Source organism: Epinephelus lanceolatus, chromosome 2 (assembly GCF_041903045.1).
Source record: "Epinephelus lanceolatus isolate andai-2023 chromosome 2, ASM4190304v1, whole genome shotgun sequence".
Taxonomy (NCBI): Eukaryota; Metazoa; Chordata; class Actinopteri; order Perciformes; family Serranidae; genus Epinephelus; species Epinephelus lanceolatus.
The window spans coordinates 51,290,733-51,303,530 of NC_135735.1; the positions used below are offsets into that span (position 1 = coordinate 51,290,733).

At 39.8% G+C, this 12,798-nt stretch overlaps 1 protein-coding gene across 1 annotated transcript in view; it reads right to left on the bottom strand.

Moving 5' to 3' along the window:
* Nucleotides 1-12,798, bottom strand: part of iqgap1 (IQ motif containing GTPase activating protein 1) — a 134,427-nt gene that overhangs the window by 41,239 nt on the left and 80,390 nt on the right. The window contains exons 13-14 of the mRNA XM_033622149.2: nucleotides 4,595-4,755; nucleotides 4,321-4,445 (exon numbers count right to left, since the gene is read on the bottom strand). Of these exons, the coding sequence (XP_033478040.2) occupies nucleotides 4,321-4,445; nucleotides 4,595-4,755 (286 nt within the window). The remainder of the gene's footprint in view (nucleotides 1-4,320; nucleotides 4,446-4,594; nucleotides 4,756-12,798) is intronic.

The following is a 12,798-nucleotide window of genomic DNA, read 5'->3' on the forward strand; positions in this document are numbered from 1 at the left end:
CAGTAAAATCCCGATGGAGGAGGACTCAGGAGGACTTGCATTATGCCTGGTACACACTACACGACTTTTCTGTCCGTTCTGAAAGTCACTATGTCACGATGTACACGATTGTGGAGTCATAAAATCGTGCCATTACTTGGCCAGCAGACATGACACACTACACGATGGTACTCACCAATTATCCCCGGTTGTCCTTCACGACATTTGTGATGTCATCGGGTTATTCTTGTCCTATTTTTATTACTTTTACTATCATCTGAGTCACTGTGTCTGGTCATGTGCCAGCCAAAATGTTGTTGTAGTCACCTAAAAGCGCCAGCAGATGGCAGGAGCTTCATTTGAAGTACCGTACGCAAACATTCAAGCTACTGTATCCTCTACAACCAAGCTCCTACAAATGTTTCACAATTAAATTTTCTTTATTTAGAAAATGGTGGGATTCTCTCAGCCAAGGCTATAAGGGGCTTTTAATTTGAAACAAATTCAGGAAGTGTTGAGTTTAAAAAGATGGTGCGATGCATTAACTTTATAAAGACAACGGGAGCGGATAAAAAGTAAAAACACAGAGGGAATAATAAATAACCGTCTATAATGTAGTCTGTTTCAAATAAAGCTGGTAGCCTCTGCAGTTGTGGTGAGTAAACCGCCACTATTTTTTAATGTTATTACTTTATGTCCGTCTCCATTATGAGGACGTAACATTGTTTGCTAGCTTGATGCTAATGACAGTAACTCACCAGGTTGACAGAGTACCTCTGCTGTTTCACACTATCATTTTCCCCTTTTACTCTGTGTGGTAACATCCCTAGAGGAAATATTAAAAACGCTGGGGTGTCATTGTCATACAGTTGTCTATGGCAGCAGATCATTCTGTGTTTCTACTGGTCAAAGTGACAGCTGTGATGGGAGAATTGGATCTGAAGGGCAAGTGGTCCATAACTTTAATTTTGGAGACAAAAAATGTAGGCTAAGCGGCCTGTGGTCCATTGCCCAATAGGAAATGTAGAATACTCAAAGGTACTTTAAAAGTACTTGAGTTACTTTTCAGGGCGGCACGGTGATATGGTGGTTAGCACTGTCGCCTCACAGCAAGAGGGTTCCCGGTTCGATCCCGGGTGTGGGAACCCCTCTGTGTGGAGTTTGCATGTTCTCCCCGTGTCAGCGTGGGTTCTCTCCGGGCACTCCGGCTTCCTCCCACAGTCCAAAGACATGCAGATTGGGGATTAGGTTAATTGATAACTCTAAACTGTCCGTAGGTGTGAATGTGAGCGTGAATGGTTGTCTGTCTCTATGTGTCAGCCCTGTGATAGTCTGGCGACCTGTGCAGGGTGTACCTATCACCCGATGTCAGCTGGGATAGGCTCCAGCCCCCCCACGACCCTCAAGAGGATGAAGCGGTTAGAAGATGGATGGATGGATGGATGGATGGAGTTACTTTACTCAGGGAGTAACGCAGTAAAGTAACTGGGTACTTTTCAAAAAGGTAACACAGTAAAGCAATTTGATTACTTTTAAAGTAACCCTTACCCAACTCTGGTCATAGTTCTATTGTTATTATACACATGATTATTGGCACATATGTATACTATCATATATTAATATATACCTCCAACTTATTGTACCACAATAGCCGTAATTATAATTATCATTTTATTACTTTCATTAATGTTGTTGTAAGCTACTGTCATTATCGTCTGTCCTGCATCTTTCTCTGTCTCTCTTTCTGTCTCATTGTGTCATATGGATTACTGTAAATTTATTATGTAGATCTGTTCTGTACGACATCTACTGCTTGTCTGTTTGTCCTGGAAGAGGGATCGCTCCTCAGTTGCTCTTCCTGAGGTTTCTACCATTTTTCCCCCATTAAAGGGTTTTTTGTGGAGTTTTTCCTTATCCACTGTGAGGGGACAGCGGGATGTTGTATGCTGTAAAGCCCTGTGAGGCAAAATTGTGATTTGTGATATTGGGCTTATAAATAAAATTGAATTGAATTAATCTGCTCCGCCGCTCTTTTCTAATCACCCAAAGCTTATCTTCTGTCTCTGTCTGTCTGCTTGTGTGTGTGTGTGTGTGTGTGTGTGTGTGTGTGTCTGCTCTTCTAGCAGTGATACTAGAAAGAAAATAGACCAAAACTGCTGTGTCAGATCTGCGTTACAGTGATAGCACTGGCTCACTGTAAAGCTGATGGAGCGACTGCAGAGCTTCGTGGCTGGTTTCCCGACTTCAGACTTCCACCCTTTGTCTAAGCTTGGTGTTCTCACCCAGATCTGTCAGGTATCAATATTTGGTACCGACAGATTCAATGTGAATCGGTACTCAATAGTAGTGATGTAATTTGGTTGGTACCCTTTGAAGCACTGAGTTCAGTACCCAACCCAACAAACAGACAGACTTAATAAAACTCTGTGAGTCTGGGATCACAATATAATATGAGAGGGTGAGTCAGAAGATTGGACAGAAAAAGACATTCGTAATATCAGTCAAGATGTGGCATCATCTGACAATTAAAGATGTAACTGTACTTAAATAAAACAGGACAAATGTTACTTTCAAATATGCCGGTATATTGTTATACTTCTTAATCATTAAAAAAAACAGCTGTATTCCACTATCTTTTTTTTTTTCTAACACAAGTTATATCTACAATGATTGAACATGAAGTATTCACAGTAGGGTTGGGTGACTGAACAAAAGTAAATCAGCTCTAGGTGATCTCTGTGGACTAGAGTTTATTTTGACCAAACCAGAGTTGGTGACTGTTGGAAAAGTAGAGAGGCATTTCTGTCCAGTTTGAATGTGTCTTTTACGATGAGTTAACAAGGCACATACTGTACCTGTGTATATATTAGCTGTTAGCTTATCTGGTAACCATATTTAAACATTCTGACTTGATGAAGATGTCATTTGGATCAATAGTTGTCTATTTATATCCATCTGTGCTTTGGAGTCAGTGTGTGTGTGTTACTTTTAATGGAGAATTTTGACACATGGATGTAAACTGATGTCAGTTACGTTCAGTGGTCGAATTTAGGGGGGATGAGGGGGGGATGCCATCCCCTTTGTTAGAAAATTGACCAAAAAGCATCCCCCTTGTTAACCTTGACCAAAAACCATCCCCCTTGTTAATCTAGAAGCTGTGTGTGCAGGCACAGACGTAATTTGAGGGGGGAGCACAGGAAACATGTCCACCGTACTTCCCGTATCTGTGCCCTCTGTCCCCCGCACTTTTTACAGCCGCGACAACCGTTCAATTCGTTTTTAACATGTGATAACGTGTTTTTCCGAGCCGTCTTTAAGCGCACCATGGGTAGGCGGCGCCAGGAGGCATACACATGCTGTCGTGTTGTGATCTGAATCAATCACAGACCAAACGTGTGCTGCTGGGCAGTACTGCTGTGTGTTAACTATGTTCAGCAAACCAGCCAGCAAGAAGCAAAAAACCTTGCACAGTTTCTTCCAAACAAACCATGTAAGTTGAGTAATGCTGTTGCATGTAGATAATGTTAGCTAAATGATGACTAATTAATAGATGCCAATATATTAAGTTAAGATAGTTAACAAGAATACTAATGTTATTGTTACCTATCTTAAATCGCATTCTAGCTAGTTTCATGCTAGGAATAAACCGACTCCTCCTTAATTTCTGCGCAGAACTTCTGCTCACTATTGATTTGATTTGCACATATTTTTTTAATCTTTATTGCCACAATAGAAAGAGCAGGGTCAGGGAGGAGACAGTGGACCAGAGACCAGCAAGGATGATCATGCAGGGTCCTCACAGGTGAAGAGAGATTATAACTGGCTGAGAGAAAATATCTATAGCATAAAAGTGACTGTGCGATTAATTTCCACAGCTATGTCACCACTACTATTCTTAATTCTATTTCTAAATTTTGCTTTGCACATTTATTATCTATATTACTGCAATAGATAGAAGAGGGACAGGAAGAAACCAGGCAGGTATCAGGACAGGGACCTGGCAGCATCACCAATTATCAGCCCAAGGCTTCACAGGTAAGGAGTAATTATAACTGGCTAAGGAAATGTCTATAGGATAAGAGTGACTCTAAGATTAATTTTCACAGCTATTTCAGAACTACTCTTATTTATACTTTAAAATATTTTTTGTCTGTATTGCAATAGCAATACTACTGCATTATTTGTGTTTTTAAAGGCAGCAGGTACAGGTCATGCCATTTTTCTTTATCTTGATTAATTTTGCTCATCTGTGCTGTCATATTTGATGATGTGTGCACGCAAAAAAATCAAAGCTACATTGCATCCCCCTTGTTAAAAATTAACAATTCAACCACTAGTTACGTTCGTGCTCCTCCTGCACAGTCAGGTTGACTTGGTCAATACAGGCTTGAATGTCGTTCCAGGTGAGGAAGTCGCAGCCCTCCTCTCTGGCTGCTGCCTTCAGACGCATCAGTTCATCCATGTACCTGAGGAGCACACAGACACACATCAACAGCCTGCGTTAGAAGCATATAAAGACCTCTGACACAATGTGTCACTGACCCCTGCTGTGTGTGTGTGTGTGTGTGTGTGTGTGTGTGTGTGTGTGTGTGTGATTGTGAGTGTGTGTGCTCACCTCTGTGCATATTCATCCTCCACATTACTGAGCCCAGTGACGGCGCTGGACAGCTGTTTCCAGAGGGCAGCTCGGTCTCCAACATCCATCGCCTCATTCATGAGCACCACCGACGACAGCATCTCTACGGCAACCAGCAGCTCGGGGTGGGACAGCGAGCCCTGCAGGACACAGGACAACAAATTTACCTCACACTTCAAACTGCCAATTAAGACTGCCAGAGGTGAACATTATGTTGATGGTGTCTTCATTTGTTGTGCCACAGTAAAATTAGAGAAAACAAGCCTGAGTCCGAACATCAGAAACAGAGTCTACAGCAGCTGTGTCACTAATTATGCCGTCTGGGCTGCATATTTATTTTATTTATTTGTCACCATTGTACACTGTTTTTAGGGACAATATATTTTTATTGCACCATAACATTTAAAACAACAGAGCACTGCTTTCACTTCGACATTATGCTACATTCCTGCTAATTTACTACTCCTTGCATCAAAATGAGACTTAAGTAAAGTTCTTCAGCTGACGTCAGTGTGAATACCTATCCACCTCTGTATTTTCACTGCAGACATGGTACTGTGATGTGCTGCAGTGTCACTGTCATGGATGTGTGAGTTGACAGGGACTGATCAGTGGGGTGACCTTGGAGACAATATTCTTCTTGGCCTTTATGCATTTATTGCATTGCAGATTTTGGGCTTTTTCAGCTGCAAGTTTGTTGTGTTGCTTTGCTGCGCAAATACACATCTCATGCACTATTTGCACATGATTTGTTCTCTCAGAAATCCAAAATACTTTCAAACAGTCAATGATGATGGTTGATGACAGATGACTTTTGTTTTGCCCGTCTGCAGTCATAGCATTCCAGAATGTTTTTTTACAGGCTGCTGCTGTGGGATGCGTGTGTAGCGGTATGACAGCTCTTTAAAAGTGGAGGCTGCTCTTATATGAGGAGGCGCTTGACTTGATATGTAGCAGAGCATAGCATACATGCATTTTAAACATCAAAATGTTCATCATGTTAATATAATTGTGCGAAGCCAAAATCGTGATTGTGAATAATATTCAGCCCTAAATACGGCTAAAAAAGACTAGGAATGATATATACTGTATGGCTTACAGGTAGACTGTGTAATAAGTTCTAACTACTAATAAACAGCTACCTCCAGAGAAGTAAAGTAATTTCCTTGTGGAGCACCAACTAACCACTACTTCTTTCGCAGTCTCATTTGTTTATGACAACATAAAACAATTATGAAAATCTCCATAAATAGTTCCTAGAGCCAAGGTGATGTCTTCACATTGTTTTGTTGACTAACAATCCCAATCTAGTCAAGATCTAGTCTCCACCTCCCCTGCAATCTTCTTCTGGAGTAAATCTGTCTCTAACATTGACTGGGATAAAATTTGGTCCCTACCACAGAAGTTCCTTTTAACAAACAAAACCAAATAAGTCTCTTTCAAGCTGCTTCACAGGTTTTACCCAATTAAAGTGCTCTTACACAAGTTTAAACAGGACATTGATGTGAACTGTTCTTTCTGTGGTTTGCACCCGGAAACCATCTCACACTTATTTTGGTCTTGTGAATTTACACATTAACTATTAAAATTAACATTAACATTAATTCATGACATTAATTCATTTGTCATCAATAATATTTTCCCAAATTTTACTCTATACTACCAAAATGTCATTTTTGGCTATTTTGACTATAATAAGAAGGACATTGATGCTTTTTTTCTCACAAATCTAATCTTATTTGTTGCCAAATTCCACATTCATAAGTGTAAATTCTCAAAACAAAAACCTCTTTTTGGTATTCAAATCAGAAATAGAACAATACATAGCAACTCTATCTCATTCGCAAAACAAAAAATTTCATAAAACGATCAATGTCTGTACTATGTTTAATGTCTTTATTTGAAAATACTCGTGTTTACTAATTATTTTTATTTATTTATTTATTTTAATTTTTTTCTTCTGTGTACTTCATTTACTTTTTTATTATATATTATTTATATAATTCTCCTTTCTCCTTTTCTATTCTCTGATGCATATGATGAATATGTAATGTTGTTACATTCAATAAAGTTGATTAAAAAAAAAGGCAAGCTGGCTGTAACCACAGGCGAATGACCCAGTAACCGTATGCAGTAAAGAAAACAAATACATGCTACATGGTGTTGGCCAGAGACAGGAATATGATAACATACAATGCGAACAATGTTTCCACGTGCAGTTTGTTTACATAATAGTTGTTGTCTGACCGAAATGTCTTTGTTTATGTCATTTCTCCGGTACTAATTACTAGCTAACCCTTAGCGTTAGCTAGTTGACGCTAACAGCTGTTAGCTATCAATAATGGTACCTAACGTTAGTTTGCTGGTTCACATAGCTGACTATGTTACATACTGCTACTGGTGAACGCGCCAGTGAGATGCGGAACATGTCTGTGAGGCCTGACATAACAAGAAAATGCCATATGAATGCTTTCTATACGTAGTTTGTTTACATCATGTTGCGCACATTATGAAACCAACGTTTAGGAAACCGCTGTCAAAACACCGTGACGTAGACAGTTTAATGTCGGATATTCAGACATTCAGTCAGGTTCGTCCTCAATAACTTCTGAGTGAGATCAGCAATACACAGTTGACGTCTGGAATCTGAAAGGTATGATTCAATATTTTGTACTCTGTAGGAGATATAGAATAATATATAAAAGTGGATATGAAGCAAGGCTCAAGTTAACATAATTTACCAAATGAATTTTCACTCTCACACTCTAACAAGTGTACATATATAAAAGAAAAAAGACGCCCTGTTATATCTTTTGCTTAAAAAATTGAGACTGCATGAATAGCAGACAGTTCTGGAGAGGAAATGTATAGATACATGTGATTATACTAAAACTAATAAAAAAAAAGTAACTTCTGCACACTTACTCCAAGCCACAAAAGTTTAATAATGACAACGTTTGATCCTACTTGGATCTTCGTCAGGTCACAATGTTAAAAAAATGGAAAACATACCTATACTAGTCCATACCCATTGAGTGCACAGTTGCCCACGCACAGTTTCACATGGTGTGTATTTGGGATACAGGTCATAGGAAATTGGAGATTAAATAGTCAACTGAACCCTTTAAGAAGAGCAATTTATTCAGAGTTTTTATGAATTTGATAATACGATTGTTTTATTGAAAGTACAGTAGTACCATTGCCAATAGTGGGATAGTTAGTTAGACAGTTTTAGTACGTTTTCCAACTTTTGCCAAGAGGGAACTTTAGATATTGGTCCCTAGATTATGTTCACCGAGTTTCATGCAGATCGGTCAAACTTCCCAGGAAGAGATCGATTTTAAGTGTTTTTCAAAAAATTCAAAATGGCGGAAAATCTATATAACCAGAAGTTATGGGTTCTTGAGGCAAATTTGTTCTTCATGAAGAGAGGCATCTCTGTGCAAAGTTTCATGTCTCTACGACATACGGAGCATGAGGTATGCCCATTCAAAGTTTGCAATTTCAATTGGTTGCTATAGAGCCCCCCTTTGGCCAATTGTTGTAATATTGCTTCATTTGCATCCTCCCATTACCCTCTACCACTGTGCCAAATTTCACATGGATTGACCAAGTCAGTGAGGAGAAAAACGTGGAACAGACACACCCACACACACACCCAACGACAGACAGAGTTTTCGTCATTATATAGTAAGATTTATACAACATGCACACCAATAGACTGATAAGCTCTATGATACAGGCAGTTTACCCTCTGGGACAGGGGCCATTTGGGGAAGGAGAACCAGATCCCAATTCCAGCCTGTGTGGTCAGCTCCATCAGGGCTGTTTTTCCCTCCCCAGGGTACCATGGATTCGAGTATGCCTATATGTATGATGATTTTTAAGTGCTTCCCATTAAATATGATTTACTGTTTACATTTAATGAAGTGGCTGAATGTGCATTTAAATGCTATTTAGTAGTTGTGTTGCTCTAATACATGTCTGAAAGTTTATCATCAAATAATTATTATTATAATTATTATTGATGTTGTTGTTGTTATTGTTATTATTATTGTAGTGATTTAATGACAAAAGTGTCTGACACTGAACTGAGCTCGGACTTGCACTAATATTATAATTGTGGAAAATTTACACATCAATACTGTCTGCAAGAAAGACCTATTCCAGTAATATGATATATAACATGTGTACATAAGTGATTTGAACTGTAAACAGAGGATGGAGACTGGATTACAATCTCAAAACAGAATATAAAAATATGTTAAACCAAAAGAACATTCTGCAGGGTTCCTACAGTAATGGAAATCCATAGAACTCTGAATTTGAACATTTTTTTCTCAAAATTAATTCTGATTCTTAATTCTTATAATAACGGAACAATTATGGATCAATCAGTTAGTCAGCTGAACTTGTTAAGGAACTTATTATTTAGTGTTGATCTTTCTGCTCTTCCTCAGTGAGCTGTGTTATGGTGCTGTGAGGATGTAAATCTGCTCAGGTGCTTAGCAACAGACAGTGCCTTCTCCGGTTTTTCCACACCTTTGTGCTGTGCCAGGGTGATTAGAGTCTCAGTTTTCAGCTCCTGTAATGTTACACGGATGGATGTGGACTTTTACACCTAGTGATCACTCCTGCCACAATGTTCTTCCTGAACGAATAATCCTTGTCCACTTTCAGTGGGATCATCACATACTGTTGAGCAGCCTTTGAGTACTGGTGTTTATGTTGCTCCTCACCTTTCTTTGTTGTAGCTGTCTCCCTGTTCATATTACTGTTGTGATCCAGTGCAGCAATACGCAGACGTGCCTCCAAACTCTCCCTCAGAAATTTCTTCCTCTTTGTTGCGTACTTTGTGTACAAAGAGTGAAGACTTTCCAGCTGTCCTGTGTGAAGACCTAGGGTGGATTTTTCCAGTTTCTTCAGGAGCTGCTTGTCAAGCACTATCTTCTGCAGGTGCTGAAAGGCAGCAGAGCTAGGGAGGAGTCATGGACACTGACTCTCTTCCTCAGGGGTGTAGGTAGGGTGCTAACACTTTGTGATTGTCTCACCAGACACCCAGTGGTGCACATTGGTTATGTGATGCAGGACTGAGATCCACTTCTCCTTTAACCTTGTCATATTTCCCTCACATGTTGTGACACAAAACCAGAGATGGTTTGTGATCATTCTGATCCACTCGGACAACTCCTCATTGTGGCACTGCAGCAGTCATTTTTGACAGACTTCACAGTGTGCCAGAGGTCATACTCATGCTGTATGCATTTATACTCCTGAGGCATGACTTTCTGTACCAATGGGTGGCAGTCGGTTGCCAAAACAGATATGGCCACATCATACTCTCCCACCTTGGAAAGGCACCTCTCCAGACCATCCACCTCAAGCCAATAACTGTTCTTCACCTCTGTGACTTTTACAGTTTCCTATGCCACCACCAACTTTGACTTGATGTCCAGGAGCAAGTAGGTGCCATACGAAGCATTGTGACCTGGGCTGTCATATCTGCAGCCTCCTGACACAATTAGTGGTTCATCACATACGGCACTCAGTACAACCTCATTGTGTACTGTCCAGGCATTGTTGACCTCTGGGATGACATAGGCCTTCTGTATGTTGAACCACTGTCTTTTTGAGATGCATGGTTTCCAGACCAATGGTGTCACACACCTCCATGAATGGACTGACAAATACTGCAGCAGGGACAGAAATATTGCATTCCATTATTCCTCTTATTAAAAGCTGAGAATGCCACATATAATCATGGCCACCAATGCATCCTGTATTAATCTTAAGCCCAAATCCACGTTTGGTGACTGTTGGTGGCCTCACCAAACATTTGCCACAACCTTCCCAATGGCACACACACACACTATCGGACCATTATTTGATTACTTTTGATTTCTTTTTACTCGATTACACGCCACTCAGCAACAGTTACTATACTAGATGTTTATCATATAGTGCTGTCGCAGAATTTAAGGAAATGATTACTCCGTTGTTAAATTCAATACCATGTCCTTCAGTAACAGAGGTTTCCCGTACCGACTTTAACCTCTCCCGAATTGATCATCTTGTCGACAGCGCCGTAGGCTTGCTGCGAACAACACTCGACTCTGTATCTCCTCTTAAAAAGAAGTTAACAAAGCAAAGAAAGTTTGCTCCTTGGTATAACTCTCAAACCCGTAAGTTAAAACAAAAATCGCGAAAATCTGAAAGGAATTGACGATTAACCAAACTGGAAGAATCTCATTTAATCTGGGCAGACAGTCTCAAAACGTATAAGAGGGGCCTCCGCAATGCCAGAGCAAACTATTACTCAGCATTGACAGAAGAAAACAAGAACAACCCCAGGTTTCTTTTCAGCACTGTAGCCAGGCTGACTGAGAGTCAAAGCTCTATTGAGCCTTGTATTCCTTTAGCCCTTAGCAGTAATGATTTTATGAGCTTTTTTAGTGACAAAATTCTAACTATTAGAGGCAAAATTCATGACCTCCTGTCCTCAAATAGTACCTATCTGCCCTCAAACACAGCTGCAAGACCTAATATATATTTAGATTGCTTCTCCCCGATTTCTCTTCAAGAATTGACCGCAGTGATTTCTTCATCTAAATCATCAACGTGTCTCTTAGACCCCATCCCAACTAGGCTACTTAAGGAGGTCTTACCTTTAGTTAACACTCATATATTAGATATGATCAATATATCCTTATTAACAGGCTATGTACCACAGTCTTTTAACGTAGCTGTAATTAAACCTCTCCTAAAAAAGCTCACCCTGGATCCAGAGGTGTTAGCCAACTATAGACCAATATTTAATCTTCCCTTTCTTTCAAAGATCCTTGAGAAAGTAGTCACAGACCAGCTGTGTGATTTTCTTCATGATAATAATTTATTTGAACAATTTCAGTCAGGATTTAGAGTGCATCATAGCACTCAGACAGCACTAGTTAAAATTACAAATGACCTTCTAATTGCTTCAGACAAAGGACTCGTCTCTGTACTTGTTTTATTAGATCTTAGTGCAGCGTTTGACACTATTGACCATCAAATTCTACTGCAGAGACTGGATCACTTAATTGGCCTAAAAGGTTCTGCACTAAGCTGTTTAAATCTTATTTATCTGATCGTTTTCAGTTTGTTCACGTTCATAATGAATCATCCTTACGTACTAAAGTTTGTTTTGGAGTTCCACAAGGTTCTGTGCTCGGACCAATCCTATTTACTCTATATATGCTTCCTTTAGGTAACATCATTAGAAATCACTCTGTAAATTTCCATTGTTATGCGGATGATACACAGTTGTATTTATCTATGAAGCCAGAAGAAAGTAATCAATTAACTAAACTTCATAATTGCCTTAAAGACATAAAAACCTGGATGAGCACCAATTTCCTGATGTTAAATTCAGACAAAACTGAAGTTATTGTTCTTGACCCCAAACAACTCAGAGACTCTTTATCTGATGACATAGTTTCTCTAGATGGCATTGCTCTGGCCTCTAGCACTACCGTAAGAAACCTCGGAGTAACATTTGATCAAAATTTGTCTTTTAATTCTCATTTAAAACAAACCTCACCGACTGCATTTTTCCATCTACGTAATATTGCGAAAATTAGGCCTATCCTGACCCAAAAAGATGCAGAAAAATTGGTCCACGCTTTTGTTACCTCAAAGCTGGATTACTGTAACTCTCTATTATCAGGTAGCTCTAGTAAGTCCTTAAAAACTCTCCAGCTAATTCAGAATGCAGGGGCACGTGTACTAACAGGAACTAAGAAACGAGATCATATTTCTCCTGTTTTAGCTTCTCTGCACTGGCTCCCTGTAAAATCCAGAATTTAATTTAAAATCCTACTGTTAACTTATAAAGCTCTAAATGGTCAAGCTCTGTCATATTTTAGAGAGCTCATAGTGCCATATTATTCCACCAGAACACTGCGCTCTGAGAACGCAGGGTTACTCGTGGTCCCTAAAGTCTCCAAAAGTAGAGAGCCAGAGCCTTCAGCTATCAGGCTCCTCTCCTGCGGAATCCGGGAGGCGGACACCGTCTCCACATTTAAGACTAAACTTAAGACTTTCCTAAATAAATAAATAAAGCTTATAGTTAGGGCTGGCTCAGGCTTGCCTTGTACCAGCCCCTAGTTAGGCTGACTTAGGCCTAGTCTGCCGGAGGACCCCCTATA